This window comes from Bos indicus x Bos taurus, chromosome 9 (assembly GCF_003369695.1).
Source record: "Bos indicus x Bos taurus breed Angus x Brahman F1 hybrid chromosome 9, Bos_hybrid_MaternalHap_v2.0, whole genome shotgun sequence".
Classification (NCBI taxonomy): Eukaryota; Metazoa; Chordata; class Mammalia; order Artiodactyla; family Bovidae; genus Bos; species Bos indicus x Bos taurus.
Window position 1 is genome coordinate 65,500,909 of NC_040084.1, and position 19,163 is coordinate 65,520,071.

Sequence of the window (19,163 nt, forward strand, 5' to 3'; positions counted from 1 at the left end):
GGAACATCCAGCTGGTATTCGGGAGGTAAAATTGAAGCTCAGTTGATTCTCAATTTAAGACACTAATCTGAGGATTATTAATATACAGGTTGAGAGGATGCTTATGGGTTTTATTTTGCTTTAAAATACAGTAAGAAGAGGACAGAGGAAAAGATACAGAGAGTAACAGGAGACTTTATTTGCTGGAGGCAGTCAAAAAGGGGTTGGAGGAGAGAGGAAAAAGGAGGATAGAAAAAATAAGAAAGCTGGCTAAGGTAGAATTAATTTCTATATTACTAATTAACTACAAAAAAAAGTATGCCTAGAAAGTTCATGATCTTAGGGGAGAAAAAGGAGGTGGTAGGAAGGCAGAAGATAGAAAATGTTTCTGTTAGCCACCAGGGAGCATTGACAGCCTAGGACAGCTAGGTCCTGCCTGGGTGAATGAGGACAGACAGAAGAGGGAGACATAGGGAAAGACAGTGTTGACTCAGCCACTTGCACTTGGGGAGCTTCCGAGGCTGGGGGTTTGTAATTTGAGGAATGTTAATATTGTGTTTTCTCTTGAGTATACCATTCATTTGGTGAAGCTTAGCTGCTTACAAAATCATTTACAGAGAAGTTGGAGACACTCGTCCCCCAACCCCCCTCCCCGTCATTTCTGTAAAAAAGCAATGCTGCTATCCTGAATAAGAGTGAAAAATTGAAGTTAGCTTATGCAGAACCACCCATGCATCCAACGCGGTTTCCTCATGAAAAAGCTCACAATGGCTTTTCTCGATACTCTTTGAAGAATCCCCATCTGTGAGAGCTTTTTGCAGGTTGTGCACAGAGGCAGGGAGAGAGAATAAGATGACCACACAGCAGAGCTTAGGAGGGCTCCCCACTGAGCTGGCATTTGTGGGGCGAGCAACCAGCCAGGGAAGGTACCATTTAGGATGGCGTGTTCCTCATTTTCCTAGCTGGTCTAGGCAGACTCAAAAAGAATTTAAATTTAATCCATTCCAAAGCAGCAAATGATTGTTTTAGGCCATGGGTCCAGAGGCTACACTTCCATTATCTTTCCCGATGTCTCTAGTTTTGGCTAAGAAAAGCTGTCAAAGTTATCTAAGTTTCTAAACACATCTAATCCAAAACTACCTGTGTGAGTGTCTCCAGAATCTTTTACCATTGCCTCTTAATATTCTCCTTACATTCCACCCCAAACATGCATTCAAACACATTTCTATGACAAAGATTAAAAAGTACTTAAGTATATTTTTATTCTACTCTGTATCAAGGCCATAGACACAAAATGTTTGGATCGCTTAATAAGTTATAACATTCCGTGTTTTCATAGTAAGAACAAGGACATAAATAATCATTTCCTGAGTTAACAGTGCAATGTAAAATTTAATCTGTATTGCTAATCAGACATTGTACAGCATAGAAATGTGATCAAAATGATCATTTGCTTTATCATGTCATAAAACACGAGAGCTTACTGTAGAACAGTGATACAGTTTACATGGTAAGGAACTTTGTGATTCATAACAAAGAATCCTATACGTACTTGTTGTCATGATTGACTTTTCAGGACAAATATCAGTAGTAAAATAAGTTAAGGTACAAAATAAAGTCCACAAGGTATCTATAGTGAAGAAACGTTTGTTTTTGTTTAAGAAACTGAAACTTGGATTCTAGTTAACCTTTTAGTATATACAAAAATGTCATCTTAAAAAAAACCTTAAGTAATCACAAATTTAGATTAAACAGTTGAATGACAGCTCTTCATTATGCTGTAAAACTATGGATCTCATCTTTGGAAAAGTTCAGATCATGCAGCATCCTGAAAAACAAATACAAAGCACATGTTTCTTATGGAAGATGCTTGAAAATAAAATAACATCAAAGTTTACCACCGTAACCATAATATTTTTTCATATTTCCCAGTTAGTATGTGCTGTCTAAAAAACCCCATAATTTTCACTTCTAAAAAATTAACAATTCCTTAGTGTCATCAAATATCTAGTAAGTGTTCACACCTGCAGCTGTCTCATAAGTGTTATAATTTTTAGAAGTATGTTTGAATCAAGATCCAACTAAAGTCTATTCACTGTGACTGGTTTATATGTGTTTTAGGTATCTTTTGAGCTGTAAGATCCCCTCCATCTCTCTCTGTCCTGCAATTTATTTGTTGACAAAATGAGATTTTCACACATTGACTCCCCCATGGTTCTGATTTTGCAGTATCCCTGTGGCTTTACTCTAATAATATGTTCCTTTTTCCTTTTATCTCCCTAAATTTAATAATTAGATCTAGAGGTCTGATCAGATACAGGTTCAATTCTTTTTGACCAGACTACGTCATAGATCGTGCTCTTTCATCACGAGGCACATAATACCTGGTTGGCTCTCTTTTGGGATGCAAACCACCATTGATGATCTAGGTACAGATCAATTAGTTCATTAGGGACTGAAGTTGATGACATCCTACTTCTATCATTATTTATCAGCCAAGGAATTCTCTAAAGAATAACTTCTTCTCACTTATTATGTGGTTACACAGTAGTATAGCTCATACAGAAAAGGCAGAATAAATCCTTATTTTTTTCCCCTTTATTCATCAGTTTTCAAAGTAAGGAGTTGATACCATAGCATTCTATCTTAATTTTCCCTCACGGAAAAGTAGAAATACGGCTTAAGTACAATTTAACTTGGAAAACACTATCAAAGGAGATAGCTACTTAAAAGTAGCTGTTTAAAATGCTGCTAAAAAAATAAACATTTATTTAGAACTCCCTCTATGTAGTCACTGTGCTAAGCACTTCAGTGCATAAATATTATCATTTATTGCCTTGTATAAATGAGGCTTCCCAGGTGGCAGTGGTAAAGAATCTGCCAGTCAATGCAAGAGATGCAGGAGATGCGGGGTTGATCCCTGGGTCGGAAAGATCCCCTGGAGAAGGAAATGGCAACCCACTCCAGTATTCTTGCCTGGAGAAGTCCATGGACAGAGGAGCCTGCTGGGCTACAGTCTGTAGGGTCCCAAAGAGTAGGATACGACTGAGCGACTGATACACATGTACATATAGAAATGCACTAAAGTTTAGAAAGTTTTGGCTCGTAGTTAATGACTGCAGGGTGACTGTAAGTGGTGGAGCTGGGTTTCCAACCCAAACTGGTAGCTTCCAGAGCACACACACATACTCACACAAAGGGCCAGGATGGCACAGGAGTCAAAAGGACCAATGTGGTACAGCAGGCAAGCCTCTCACTATCTAACCCCATCCTATCTTTTCAGCCATACCGCCTGTCTTTTTCATAATTAAAAATAAAACAGCAAGAGAGAAAACTATCTAGAAAGTGTTAGGTTCAGTCATATACCAAACAAGGAAATGCAGAGCATTTAAGGCAGCTGTATTTTAAAATCATCTAGAAACCCAATAACAGTGGCTATCGCTATATCTAAACTAAACACGTTAAAGTGTCATTTTAGAGTTAAATCAGATCAAGGTGATTTTTAAATAAGATAGTCATACCACTGAGTTTTCATTGTGCAGAGTTCAACTCTTTGACTAATGCTCACCCAGCTGCAGAGAGGGAGGATCAAAAGCTATAATGAGATGAATATAGCTTATGATATTTTAAAAGATTATTATATATTATGAAGCTTTGGTGGAAGGAGAGGTTGAATCTAGAGCCCTAAAAAGATCTGGCACCCATTCTATGAATGTGTTCATGCTGCCTGCCACTAGGAGAGGCTATCAAGAGCTGGGTGTGTCTTATTTTTGTGTTCACGTTTAACTCTGTGCATAACTGGGGCCTCCGACCCTTCACTGCATACAGATGAAACACTTGGTCAGTATTTTCTTACACTGTGACAGACTTCTAAAGTGCAGGTTCATATGAACAGGAAGAACTGAGAGCCACATCAACTGCTTTTTACAGGAGGCTGTATTTCACCAGTGCTGCAGTTCTTTCTCCTACCACATTGCTACTCACTTCATTCCTTGTTCTGTGAATGGCGTTGGTCCACAAAGGCAGATGAGGACTTTGGATGTGTCTGATCTTCTTTTCAAAAATTCAGAGAGCAGAGCTGGTGAAATGTATCCCTGTTTGCCACTCCATTCAGAAGTAGGTGCTGAGAGGACAAATTCAACCTCAAATCTGGAGAAAAGAAACATTTCTTTAAAAAGTTTATTATGTTAAACATGTCAGGAACATGTTTCAAGTTCAATAAAACATCTTTTTTCTCCTCTGGAGAACAACTGAATATAGGAAGGTTGATACACTTGCTAGAAGAGCACTGGAAGGGATTGTAAACAAAGATTTCACAAAAAATACAAGTAAATCCATAGTTATTTAACATAAACTTTTGTTACAGAAAAGAGAATAATTTGACATTTTTTACTGAACTCAGAGAGAGCTTAGCCTGGGTTCATGACCTGTGTGTAATTACATTCTACCTACATATAAATGTATTCCACTCAATAAACAGTTGTTGAGTTCAACCAAGGATGACTATATCCAAGATAGAGAATGTGGTTTTTAGGGACCCTACAAACCAAATCATTTTAAATTAAAATATTTTGAATTAAAAAAAGAAAGCTCAAAGTTATCTCAGAGAGCTCCAGGCTTCTATTAATCTGCTCAGTAAAGAACATGACCAATGACATGTGCATTTTAATCTCTGACTCAAACCCTTCTAATGAGTCCTTGACTCTGATAACCAATTGCCTATCTGACTCTCTTCTGTTAATGTCTCCATGGGCTCCCCTCACCCTGCAGTCTCCCTGTGCCACACCTGGCTTCACTGCTGTGAATGGCACCACACTCACGTGGGGTGCACAAACCAGAAACCTGAGACTGATCTGCCTCACCTTTCACATCCAGATTCTCCCTGATCCTAGCTCCTAACTCTGTGCTCTGCTTCTCAGCCTGCACTGCCACAGCCTGCCTGTTCTCTTTCTGTAATGTTTCTACCACACCCCACCGTTCAGTTCTTAGCTCAAGCATCACTTCTAGGGAAGCACTGCTGTTCCACTGTCTTTTCTTATATGTGTTGTAGAAATGTTTCCCTTTTCCTCTTCTTTATCACTCTTAAATCAGGCTGTAAATAGGTGGCCACCGAGATGATTATTTTAGTAATGTCTGCTGCTGTTGCTAAGTCACTTCAGTCGTGTCTGACTCTGTGTGACTCCACAGACGTCAGCCCACCAGGCTCCCCCGTCCCTGGGATTCTCCAGGCAAGAACACTGGAGTGGGTTGCCATTTCCTACTCCAATGCATGAAAGTGAAAAAGTGAAAGTGAAGTCGCTCAGTCGTGTCCACTTTCCCCATAAGACTAGAAACTCAATGAGGGCAGGGACTGGTTACCGCTGCACCCCTAGTGGCCAGCACATAGGGAGGAAGGCATTTGAGAAGAGTACAGAATTACAATAAGAAAGAAGTACATCAAACCAAGTCTCAAAAGGAGCTCCAGACCAGTTCTTCCCACAGCTCTGTAATATAATATGTGACCTGCTGATGAAGAGCCAGAGCAAATTGAAAATTCTAAGCTGTACCTGGTCCCTTTGCTCTGTTTTCAAACACCACTAATTCTTATCATTTTTCAGCAGCATAGATCAAATGCCTTGCTACATTTTCTGCTTGAGTAATTTAGTTCTTTTCTCAATAGTGGCAGAAATTAATTATATGTTAATCTCAAGAAAACGCTGAAGTGAATCATTTCTCTCGTGAAGTGGCCTGGGTAGCCGAACACCAGAACAGAAACAAGAGGCAGCTGGTGCAGTGGTCCTTGCCTGGCTGCACTGCAGCAGGTTAACGCTCCCAAAAGCTGATGGGAGTCGGGGTGGGGAGGGTGAGGGTGGCACAGGTACACAGATCACCTCAGGGTCCAGCTGGGGACAGAAAAGCCGTCCCAGCTCTCAGCAGACCCAGACTCTAGGTGGGAAAAACTACATGCTCTTACAATTCTAATAATCTGATTTTATATTTAAAAACCCTATAGAGACATGTTTTATTTCTTGCTTTCAAGATTCCCATTTTGTTTTAGCAGTGATTCAAATCCACCCTATAGAAAATAGCACCCCCAAAAAACATTCTTTCACTAACATTTTTTCCTTCCCTGCAGTTATAATTAAGAAAGTGTTAGATAATTCTGGAATGTGATGTCTGTTTACTGCTTCATGAGGGCAGAGTCCTTGTTTATCTTCTTCTACACTGTATTCAGGCTTGGTTTGAGACAAATGTGCAAAAAATACTTGATGAATAAATAAAAGAATTTATTGAACAAGCTATACTGGTTAAAAATAAACAGTATACTTGGAAAAGCAAAGCCATATGCTGGTATCTATGAAATTACATATAAAAATGTATGCAAATTTGTGGGAGCATTTTTCTGGGAAGGTCCATAACCTTTCATCAGATTATCAAAGGGGACCCAAGAGCAGCTGCAGAATCACTATCTTAAGACATTTCTAATTATACATAGACAGTACAATGGAAGACAGCAACTGCCTTGTTAAATTACAAATGAAAGATAGTCTCCTCTGCCTCTATTTTCCAATAAACCTGTCACTGGAATAAAACTGCTAAGATATGTAAATCAATATTGAGTGTCCTTTGTCATCCAAAAAAATCCTGCTTTTCCTTTAATGAGCTGCTTTAAAAAGAAAAAAAAAATCCTCATCAGTGGCATACTTTCTACAGGCATCTACCATAGGGTGAAAAATAACTGTGATCCTTACGTAAATGGTATAAATTCCTTATATGTTTTGTATTTAGTTACATATTGGTCCCCTGGGTATACCTTTGGGGCTCTCAAAAGAAAAAGACCAGGTGGCATGGATGCAGTTTTAGAGGACGGTAAGGAGACTGTTCTGGAGAAGGAAATGGCAACCCTCTCCAGTGTTCTTGTCTGGAGAATTCCATGGACAGAGGAGCCTGGTGGGCTACAGTCCATGGGGTCACAAAGAGAAGGACACGACTGAATGATCTTCTCCTTCCTGGGACTGGAAAAGAGCTTAAACTGAAGTGGGAGCAATCCCAAGTTAACTCAAGAATACCAGAATGAAGGACTTTTTACACCACATCAAGATACAGACGGTTATTATGGATGGTTACTTCCGAATTTTTCTAAAAGGCAACTTACTGTCTGAAGCATTTGTAGCTTTGAGGCGTGCACTGCCTCAGGTGAATGTCCTGAAGTTCCTTTCTACCCTATTATTTCAAAAGTGCCAGAAAGGACTCGGACTCTTGAAAAAGTTATCAGAAAATACATTTCGAGGATCCATAAAGTGCAAAGCAATATATATGAGAGAGAAAGAGAGACCTGATTCTATGAGGTCTAAATGTCAATGGAAGTAAACAAGCTTGTGAAAAAGAAATTATTTTTAAGTAGACTGATAACGACTTGAGATAAAAAATCTTGAAATACAAATGTATTCATTAGTCTAAACCGCATGCAGAGCCTGAAGTCATTTAACAACATATTCCCTCCTCCCCCAAGCAATCAACTTCCCGGACCCACTGATTCCTACTTCTTAACACAGGCATGGCCCTGCCCTCCCATTTTTACTGCCATAGCTTCAGTTCCAGCCCTTCTATCCCTTGTCTAAGATGCTGCTCTATTAGCCTTATCCTCATCTACCTGGCACATCCTCGTTATACTAGTTTTCCTAAAAACACAGATCCAATCTCACAATTACTTTGCTTAAAAAGCTTCAGTGACTTGTTACTACCCACAAAATAGTGTTTCAAAAGTATTTGGGGCCCCAGCTTTCCCTGGCTTTTCTAAACTAAAGAAAAATACTAGAAACTGTGGTGAACGCTATTTGCTCATGGGAGAAACAGCTCATAAACAGCTGACGTTAACATGAGATAAAACGTACATCTTATAGAAACATTTCTCAAAATGAATCTGATGAAACACCTGTGTTCTTTCAAATGTTAGTGGTAGTCCATGGTGGGGGAGGGGGAAGCTAACCTAATCAAGTAAGTTTGGGGGAAAATTAAAAGATAGTTCTTTAGAATTTTTCAAAACCTTGAACATGGTAAGTTCATATTAAGCTTCAAGAAGCTAACAGAGCATACATTATTTCTCAAACCTATTTAATCACAGAGCCCTTTAGGGTGGGAATACATGAACACATTCGAAGAAACACACCCCTGGAGGAACATCTAGCAGGGGAACAGAAAATGGTTTAGGGTCCAGATTAGGGACCCACGTATCTGAGTTGCCTCACAGGCTGCAGGAAAAGGAAGGAATTCAAGAACTTTCTTCAGTTTCCTTATGCTTCCGGAATCACTGGATTTTTCTATCTTAAAGGAACTAACACATTGCTAGTCCCCAGAGTACAGAAAAACTTTACCTTTTGAGAGGCTATTTGTCAAAATGGATCAGTAGCTTTGGTACACTTTGACTTAGTGAGTCTTCTGGTGAATTTCTATCCTGCAATACACAGAACTGTACAAAAAAGGTCTTAATGATCCAGATAACCATGATGATGTAATCCCTTACCGAGAGCCAGACATCCTGGAGTGTGAAGTTAAGTGGGCCTTAGGAAGCATTACTACAAACCAAGTTAGTGGAGGTGATAGAACTCCAGCTGAGCTATTTCAGCTCCTAAAAGATGATGCTATTAAAGTGCTGTACTTGATCTGTCAGCAAATTTGGAAAACTCGGCAATAGCCATAGGACTGGAAAAGGTCGGTTTTCATTCCAATAACAAAGAAGGGCAATACAAGAGAATGGTCAAACTACCATAAAATTGCACTCATTTCACAAGCCAGCAAGGTAATGCTCAAAATCCTCCCAGCTAGGCTTCAACAGTATGTGAACTGAGAACTTCCAGATGTATAAGCTGGATTTAGAAAAGGCAGAAGAACCAGAGATGAAATTGTCAACATCTGCTGGATCATAGAAAAAGCAAGAGAATTTCAGAAAAACATCTACTTCTGCTTCACTGACTACACTAAAGCCTTTGGCTCTGTGGATCACAACAAACTGTGGAAAATCCTTAAAGAGATGGGAATACCAGACCACCTTACCTGCCTCCTGAGAAACCTGTATGCAGGTCAAGGAGCAATAGTTAGAACGGATATGCAACAACGGACTGGTTCAAAATTGGAAAAGAAGTACATCAAGGCTGTATATTGTCAGCCTGCTTATTTAACTTATATGCAGAGTACATCATGAGAAATGCCAGGCTGGATGAAGCACAAACTAGAATCAAGATTGCCAGGAGAAATTGCAATAACCTCAGATATGCACATGACACCACCCTAATGGCAGAAAGCAAAGAGGAACTAAAGAGCCTCTTGATGAAAGTGAAAGAGGAGAGTAAAAAAGCTGGCTTAAAACTCAACATTCAAAAACTAAGATTGTGACATCTGGTCCCATCACTTCATGGCAAATAGATGGAGAAACAATGGAAACAGTGACAGACTTTATGTTCTTGGGCTCCAAAATCACTGCAGATGGTGACTCTAGCCATGAAATTAAAAGATGCTTGTTCCTTGGAAGAAAAGCTATGACAAACTTAGCATATTAAAAAGCAGAGATAACACTTTGTCAACAAAGGTCCATATAATCAAAGCTATGGTTTTTCCAGTAGTCATGTACCGATGTGAGAATTGGACCCTAAGGCTGAGCACTGAAGAATTGATGCTTTTGAACTGTGGTGTTGGAGAAGACTCTTGAGAATCTCTTGGACTGCAAGGAGATGAAACCAGTCATTCCTAAAGGAAATCAATCCTAAATATTCATTGGAAGGACTGATGCTGAAGCTCTAACACTTTGGCCACCTGATGAAAAGAACTGACTCACTGGAAAAGTCCCTGAATCTGGGAAAGATTGAAGGTAGGTGAAGCGAACGACAGAGGATGAGATGGTTAGATGGCATCACCAACTTAATGGACATGAGTTTGAGTAAGCTCCAGGAGTTTGTGGTAGACAGGGAAGCCTGGTGTGCTGCAGTCCATGGGGCAGCAAAGAGTCAGACACGATAAAGTGACTGAAAAACAATGACAGAATACAATGCAGCTATTAAAAACCATGGTATAATGCAGGTTTTCCCAACTAGCACTGCTGGCATTTTGGGCAGAATAATTTTCTGTCATCTTGTGTTGTTCTGTGCACTGTAGGCTCTTAGCAGCATTCTTGGCCTCTACCCACTAGGTGCCAGGGGAACCCCCTTCATCAGTTGTTATAATCAAAAATGTTTCCAGACATAAATGCCCCCTAGGGTGTAGAATCCAGGGCAAGAATGTGAAGTTAAGTGGGCCTTAGAAAGCATCACTACAAACAAAGCTAGTGGAGGTGATGGAATTCCAGTTGAGCTATTTCAAATCCTGAAAGATGCTGCTGTGAAAGTGCTGCACTCAATATGCCAGCAAATTTGGAAAACTCAGCAGTGGCCATAGGACTGGAAAAGGTCAGTTTTCATTCCAATCCCAAAGAAAGGCAATGCCAAAGAATGCTCAAACTACCACACAATTGCACTCATCTCACACGGTAGTAAAGTAATGCTCAAAATTCTCCAAGCCAGGCCTCAGCAATATGTGAACTGTGAACTTCCAGATGTTCAAGCTGGTTTTAGAAAAGGCAGAGGAACCAGAGATCAAATTGTCAACATCCACTGGATCACGGAAAAAGCAAGAGAGTTCCAGAAAAACATCTATTTCTGCTTTATTGACTATGCCAAAGCCTTTGACTGTGTGGATCACAATAAACTGTGGAAAATTCTGCAAGGGATGGGAATACCAGACCACCTGATCTGCCTCTTGAGAAATTTGTATGCAGGTCAGGAAGCAACAGTTTGAACTGGACATGGAATAACAGACTGGTTGCAAATGCGAAAAGGAGTACATCAAGGCTGTATATTGTCACCCTGCTTATTTAATTTATATGCAGAGTACATCATGAGAAATGCTGGACTGGAAGAAACACAAGCTGGAATCAAGATGGCTGGGAGAAATATCAATAACCTCAGATATGCAGATGACACCACCCTTATGGCAGAAAGTGAAGAGGAACTAAAAAGCCTCTTGATGAAAGTGAAAGTGAGAGTGAGAAAGTTGGCTTAAAGCTCAACATTCAGAAAACGAAGATCATGGCATCTGGTCCCATCACTTCATGGGAAATAGATGGGGAAACAGTGGAAACAGTGTCAGACTTTATTTTTCTGGGCTCCAAAATCACTGCAGATGGTGACTGCAGCCATGAAATTAAAAGATGCTTACTCCTTGGAAGGAAAGTTATGACCAACCTAGATAGCATATTGAAAAGCAGAGACATTACTTTGCCAACAGAGGTCTGTCTAGTCAACGCTATGGTTTTTCCAGTGGTCATGTATGGATGTCAGAGTTGGACTGTGAAGAAGGCTGAGCGCCGAAGAATTGATGCTTTTGAACTGTGGTGTTGGAGAAGACGCTTGAGAGTCCCTTGGACTGCAAGGAGATCCAACCAGTCCATTCTGAAGGAGATCAGCCCTGGGATTTCTTTGGAAGGAATGATGCTAAAGCTGAAACTCCAATACTTTGGCCACCTCAGGCGAAGAGTTGACTCATTGGAAAAGACTCTGATACTGGAAGGGATTGGGGGCAAGAGGAGAAGGGGACGACAGAGGATGAGATGGCTGGATGGCATCACTGACTCGATGGACGTGAGTCTGAGTGAACTCTGGGAGTTGGTGATGGACAGGAGGCCTGGCGTGCTGCAATTCATGGGGTCGCAAAGAGTCGGACATGACTGAGCGACTGATCTGATCTGATCTGATCTGATACATAGAACATACACAATACACTAAAGAGAAAATGTAGTTATAAAAGTATAGTCAGTAGGACTACATTATTTAAAAAATACAAAAGAAAACAAATAATACATGTATATAAGTATGTGTGGGCAGGTGGAAAAGGGGAGAAAGAGAAAGAAAATGGAAAGATACAGACCATTACTTTTGCTTGGATGGTAAGACTACAGATGATTTTTTTCCCCATATATATTTTTCTATATAAATTCATATTAATTCTATAAACAGAGAAATCAACAAATCATCAAATTCCACTATTTACAGAGAAGAATATGCTACTAACTTTACTAAAATAAGGTTATTGTCTTCAAAAATGATTACTTTGAAATGGAAGGAAAATACTTATTATATTTGTGTATTACAAAATGCCACCCAGGAGTCAATCTCATTGTAAAACTGTCCTTCCCCACAAAACTAATTCTGCAAAAGTAGAGAACTCAGAGTAGATGCATTCTACTGAGGGGCGAGGGAAGTACCGATGTATAATACTGAGCCAAGCAGGCCTCATAACACTGCTCAGTAAAAGACAAAAATATGAGACATTTAATTTGGATCACAGTTTACATAATAGCTACAGCTGTTGCTGTACATATTTATGTTCTGTTTTTCTCTCATTTTTCTTTAGGAAAGTATATGTAGGAGACTTCCCTAAACTTGGAATGTTGTGAACCAAATTCCAATTACTGGAGTTAATAGTCAAGTGTAATAGTATTTGGATAAAATTCAGGCAAGCTTTCTTTCCCTCCTCACATTTAAGCCTTAATGACATGAAAACTGAATTGAAACAGAAACATCCTAACAAAGCACTTATGGTCTATCTATTTTCTGCAATTCTAGTAAATTTAGCAACGTGGGAAAATGAAGAGATCCATTTCCCGGATTGCATGAGAAAATAAGGCAACACAACATCCCTGCTTCCTATCATAGCCCTGGGGAACAGGCACATGGCAGACGCTCACAAGTATTTCATGAATGAATGAACATTGCTACTGCTAAGTCACTTCAGTCGTGTCCGACTCTGTGTGACCCCATAGATGGCAGCCCTAACAAATAGGTTATCTAATAGAACTGCCTTGCTGTTGCTGTTGAGTCACTTCAGTCGTGTCCAACTCTGTGCAACCCCATAGACTGCAGCTCACCAGGCTCCCCCGTCCCTGGGATTCTCCAGGCAAGAACACTGGAGTGGGTTGCCATTTCCTTCTCCAATGCATGAAAGTGAAAAGTGAAAGGGAAGTCACTCAGTCGAGTCCCATTCTTCGCGACCCCATGGACTGCAGCCCACCAGGCTCCTCCGTCCATGGGATTTTCCAGGCAAGAGTACTGGAGTGGGGTGCCATCGAACGTTACAAATATACTAATTCTGGGCCCAGCACCTACTCTGCCATTTCACTGCCCCCTTTTGCAAACAATCCTATGATGTAGATATTGATGTCCCTTTTCATAGATGGAAAAAATGAAGCTCCATCAGATCAAGTAACTTGCTCAAGGTCACAAGGTTAATAAGTTTCCATTATACAATTGTGTTTCAAAGAATTTCCCTTGCCAAACACATTATTTGGATAAACATGCTTGCTGAAAATGAAAGTACTAGATTACACACCAGTCTCAGCATCTATTTTTCCTATTCCTCCTTGTTCTACAAAGGACTGATTAGAAACTGTGTCCTAATCCTACAGAGAACAGGGTATTTCATTTAACTACACACGTTTTTATTGCCACAATCCAATAATAATCTAACCAAGATGATGTGTTCAAGTGTCACATTTTGTCATCAGAAATGTATTGGTAAAATGAGAAGTGACACAGGAGAGTCAATGTAGGAAATGTGTGGAAAGTGTGATTTAACAGATAAAAAATAAAGCCTTAAATGTTAACTAAATGATGTTTATGACTGTAGCCCAACAGGCTCCTCTGTCCATGGGATTTCCCAGGCAAGAATACTGAGTGGGTTGCCATTTCCTTCTCCAGGGGTTCTTCCTGCCCCAGGGATCAAACCCAGGGACAGCCTGCACTGGCAGGCAGATTCTTTACCACTGAGCCACCCTGGAAGCCCAACTAAATGATAGTTATGACCAATTAAAACTACCTTACATTAAATTTAAACTTTTACTTTCCTTGAATGTATGGGACTCAACAGTTATATATCTTGACTGAATACTACTACCAAAACCCATTGGTAAGGCTTCAAGGCCAGGTTTCTCCTCCATCTGCATAGTCTCAGAATATGGAAGGTTCCTGATAAATGTTCCAAAGCCACGTACCCATACAAAGCCATGCGTTTTCCAGTGAGGGTCTGACCATGAGTATCCAGGGAACACAGATCAGCCAGTGCTGGAAGTCAGTGCTAGTAGTGGGCCTCCAGCAAGGCGAGTGTATCTCCAGAAGGCCGAAGAGAAGGCAGGGAGCAGAGAACGCACAGGAATGGGAGCAGAAGAGAGAGGATAAAGGCGGGCTGGCAGTCAAAACACTCTCACTTCTCCCAGCAAACTGGAGCGTCTCTCTCACCTGATGAGTACTGTTAGAGCCACTCATCCAGAAGTGGGGAAAAAGGGGCCTTTCCTTATCCTCAAGCCTACACAATGCCACCAACCCAAATTACATGGACCATGCAAGAAAAAACACACAGGGGATGTTGTTAAAGCATACTTTGTGTTCAGAAACTGTCAACACATACCCTTTACCAATTAGTTCTTACATCAAAGAAATACTGTTTGCCGAAATAATAGTAAATGAATTTTCCTTGTACAAGGAAAAGATCTTACAAAATACCATGTCCCCAAACTGCCAGAAGTACTTACAAAAGAAAAAACAAAAACTAGCCACAGAAGTATAGCTACGTCTGTCTAAAGTCTTTTAAATGATTGTTTAGAAAAAAGAAGCTCAAATAGTCAATACAGAAATGAAATGCATGTCCACAGAGGTCCTCCCTAACCACAATCCAAATAATCTGAGGCAGGGCTTCACAGTTTCCAAAGCATTTACACTGCCTTCTCTAGTCTGCACAATAGCCTTAGGAAGGAAGTACGACAGATGTCATTATTCTATTTTGAAGATAGAGAGACAGGCCTACAGAGTAAGTAATTTTTGAATACAGTTTCAAGCTAGTAAAGGGTAGACAGAAAGCCAGAATTTAGGTCTTTAGGTTTTTTCATAAACGTTGCTTCCAATTTTCCACTTTGAGTGAAAAAGACACTAGAAAAACCCAGGAATCCGTATTTCTTTAAATTAGGCTCTAAATTGCCATGTAACTACTTAGACATAATAAATATTTTTAGGATTATGTTTTAAGTATATTAAGAAGAGAAAGCACTTCAAAGATCATTAAATTCAGATCATTCTTAATTTGTGCAAATTACTTACTAAACAAGAATGAGGGGGAGGATGGGAGACAACAGAGAGGAGACTAGAAGGAACCATGGCATCACCTTAGTGAAGATGTTTGGCAAATATTCTGAAGTACCTGGAGGCCCTGGGACAGCTGAGTTCCTGAAGTCTTTACCTCTGAAAAGGCAGAGAACTTTATCTATACTATACCGTCAAAAACATAAACATTTACGTCAGATACTTTGTGTGACTTAGGAAGTTCTGCAATTCTACAAATAGTTTTTAACGATTACAAAAATGCTTCAGGATGTATGACAGCTTGTTCCATTCGCTCTTCTCCTAAAAGATGTGTTTTGAATTTCATACTGCTTTTACCTCTCTTTAGGGGAGATAGAGCATATGCCTGTTAACCTATCTCACCTTCTTCACTATGCTTGGGCTCCTTTTTCTATGAAACAAATTGTTACCTTGCTGTCCTTGCTGCCTCATTCTGCCACTGAGTTCAGCCTGCCTCAAATTTTTTTCCATGAACTATACTGGCATTTCCCAAAGTGTCTACTGAGGATCATTTGTGATATTTAATTGTGTTTATGTAAACAAACAAAAATGAAGAGAATCTTGCTAAACAATGTATAATTAACCCCCTTTCTGGAAAGTCACAACAGGCACTGGCATGGATGGTAAAGGCTCTAAGAAATCCTGTAGTAAAGAATCATGTTTGCTTATTTAATTTGGCTGCACTGGGACTTAGCTGTGGCATGTGGGATCCTGAGTTGCATCATGTGGGCTCTTGGTTGCAGCATGCAGGATCTAGCTCCCTGACCAGGGATTGAACCCAGGCTACCTGCATTGGAAGCATGGAGTCTTAACCACTGGACCACCTGGGAAGTCCCAAAACATCTTTATTTTTGTTTAACTCATCTCACCAAACTTATTTGATTTGTCCCCATTATAATTAGAAAATCTTGAATTACCAAACTGACTACACTGGATCATTTTCAAAGAAACCCAACTCACTATAAAACATAACATAAACAGAAAGCCCAGGAACTTCCCTGGCGGTCCAGTGGTTAGGACTCTGAGCTTTCAATGTAGGGGGTGTGGGTTTGATCCTTAGTTGGGGAATATGATCCCATGAGCAATGTGGTGCAGCCAAAATTTTTTTTTTAATTAAAAAAATCAATATAAAGTCCATTATATATTTTATCAATACATATTTGATGTCACATTGACCTTATCAAATAGTATTTCTTTGGGGAAGGTGTATTAACATTACTTACATTTAAATTTTTTAAAAGAGAATTATTGATTTGTTTAGTTTTTATTAGAAGGAGTTTTCTGGTCAACTAAGAACTTGAACTGAAAGAGGTTAAGGTCTCAACTGACTGAACATGTATGAAAATATTTAAACACAGAGCTAATACTACTTTAATACCTTTTATCCTTAAATGCTAATTTCTCCAACTGGCTTCTCCAAATTATGTCATCCTCTGTTTTATTGAAGAACATCAGCTTCACTTTCCTTAAAAGAAAAAACAACAATTCAAAAGTACTATTTCAATTATATTTAAAATATGCATGAATGGAAAGTCTAACCGTGAATTAGCATGAATGTTTTTTCAGTGTCAATTAGGTAATCAAAGGTAACAAAACTAAAGGAATCAAGTGAATAAAACAGCTTAGAGTAGAGGAAGAAGAGAAAGAAATGATGACTAAGGGATGAGAACATGTCTGTTGAAGTCCATTGAGTTTTTAATAGATTTAGAACACCTTCTACTAATCTAACAGCCTCACAAGGGACAGGAATTAAATGTAAAATGACATACCTGAGACTGGGTATATTAGTCAAAGCATAATTCAGTACTTTAACCATTGGTGTGAAGCCTGTTCCTGCTGCCAATAAAAAGAGATCTTCCAATTCTTGGAGCTGGGATATTATAAAATTGCCCTCAGGATTGCTTACAGAAACATAATCTCCTACACAACGAAATATACATGAAATCAGAAAAAAAAAAAAAAAATCAGGAAAACTGAAACAGTTAACCTAGCCAAATTAAGAACACTAGGAGAAGCAGGTTGCATAATTATCAGACTATATCTCAGTTTTCAAGGAATGTAAGCAGTTTTAAGAATATTCATTAGGCCCCCAAGTATGTCATTATACTCACATTTTCATTATAATCAAATTAATAATAAGGTTTTATTATACTTATTTCCCAACATTATTTTCCCAAACCATCTGGCATCTCTAATTTATAAACTACTGCCACTAATTATCAATAAAGTCTTGATTGCTAAACTATTGATAAAACTATTTAAAAAGCAGAGTCTGTGTATACCTGTCTTGCATAGTACAGAGTGGAGAATACATATTCACTACTTACATACTGATTCTTAATCATAGTAATAAACCTAGTAGGAGAAAAAAATTGAAATAGAAATACTTTCTAATATCTTATTATCTTTTTACTGTTAATTTTTTAATTACAAAAGTCACATTTCCTTACCAAAGAACATTTAAAAATATGCAAATATACAGCAATAAAAATCACTCCTAGATACTGTTAATAATTTGAGATAATTCTTTAGTCCATTTTAATTTTTTTAGTTTATTTTATTCCCCACTCCCTTCACTGAGGTTACTTCATACATTTGTAAAACAGATTCATTTGCCACACTCTGCATTCCATCTGGGATTCCCTGACATCACCAAACACAAGTTGCAGAACTTGCATTTTTTTCTGAAAGTTTTATATTTTTTTCACATAGTAAAATTCACTCTGCATGGTCTTTGACAAATGCATAGTCATGTGTCCACCATCTCAACAGCATACAGAATGCTTCTATCACCCTAAAAATTCCCCTTTGTATTCAACCCCTCACCCCACCCCTCACAACTATTTATCTGTTCCATTCCTACAGTTTTGCTTTTCCAGAATGTCATATAAATGGTAAAACTGTACAATTTGTAGCCTTTTGAGCCTAGGTGGTTTGGCATAGCAAAATGCATTTTTAAAATATTATCTTATGTACTATTGTTTTCTTAGCTCAGTCTCCCAAGACAATAGAAATAAAAACAAAATAAACAAATGGGATGGACCTAATTAAACGTATAGGCTTTTGCACACAAGAGACCATAAAAAGAAAAAAAAAGACAACGTACAGAATGGGAGAAAATATTTGCCAATGATGTGACAGACAAGGACTTAATCTCCAAAATATACAAACAGCTCATACAACTCAACAACAACAAAAAACAAACAACCCAATGGAAAAATAGGTAAAAGATCTTAGTAGACATTTCTTCAAAGAACATACAGATGGCCAATAGGCACATGAAGAGATGCTCAACATCACTAATCATTAGAGAAATGCAAATCAAAACCACAATGAGGAACCACCTCACACCAGTTAGAATGACCATCATTAAAAAATATACAAACAACAAATGCTGGAAAGGGTGTAGAGAAAAGGAAACCCTCCTACTCATTTGGTGGGAATGTAAATTGGTACAGCTACTATGGAAAACAGTGTGAAGGTTCCTCAGAAAACTGAAAATAGAATTACCATACGATTCAGCAATCCTATGCCTGGGCATATACGTGGACAAATCAATAATTCAAAAAGAGACACGCACACCTATGTTCACAGCAGCACTATTCACAGTAGCCAAGACACAGAAATAATCTAAATGTTTAGCAACAGATGAATGGATAAATGTACATATATACAATCGGGTAATACTCAGCCATAAAAAAGAATGACATAATGCCATTTGCAGCAACATCGATGCAACTAGAGATTATCATACTAACTGCAGTAAGTCAGAAAGAGAAAGACAAAATATCATAAGATATCACTTATATGTGGAATCTAATGGCACAAATGAACGTATCTACAGAACAGAAACAGACTCACAGACATAGAGAACAGACTTGTGGTTGCCAAGGGGGAGGAGGTGGGAGAGGGGAGGACTGGGAGTTCAGGATGAACAGGTATAAACTATTATATATAGGATGATAAACAACAAGGTCCTACCATAGAGCATAGGAAACTATATTCAAT

The 19,163-nt window shown here is 38.9% G+C and overlaps 1 protein-coding gene across 3 annotated transcripts in view; it reads right to left on the reverse strand.

The window, feature by feature from the left end:
* Nucleotides 1–1,216: 1,216 nt before the first annotated feature.
* Nucleotides 1,217–19,163, reverse strand: part of LOC113898403 (cytochrome b5 reductase 4) — a 115,197-nt gene continuing 97,250 nt past the window's right edge. For all 3 annotated transcript variants that reach the window (XM_027551475.1, XM_027551477.1, XM_027551474.1), the window contains 4 exons: nucleotides 16,925–17,075; nucleotides 16,534–16,620; nucleotides 3,964–4,128; nucleotides 1,217–1,807 (listed from right to left, as the gene is read on the reverse strand). In XM_027551475.1, the coding sequence (XP_027407276.1) occupies nucleotides 1,753–1,807; nucleotides 3,964–4,128; nucleotides 16,534–16,620; nucleotides 16,925–17,075 (458 nt within the window). In that variant the 3' untranslated portion in view covers nucleotides 1,217–1,752. The remainder of the gene's footprint in view (nucleotides 1,808–3,963; nucleotides 4,129–16,533; nucleotides 16,621–16,924; nucleotides 17,076–19,163) is intronic.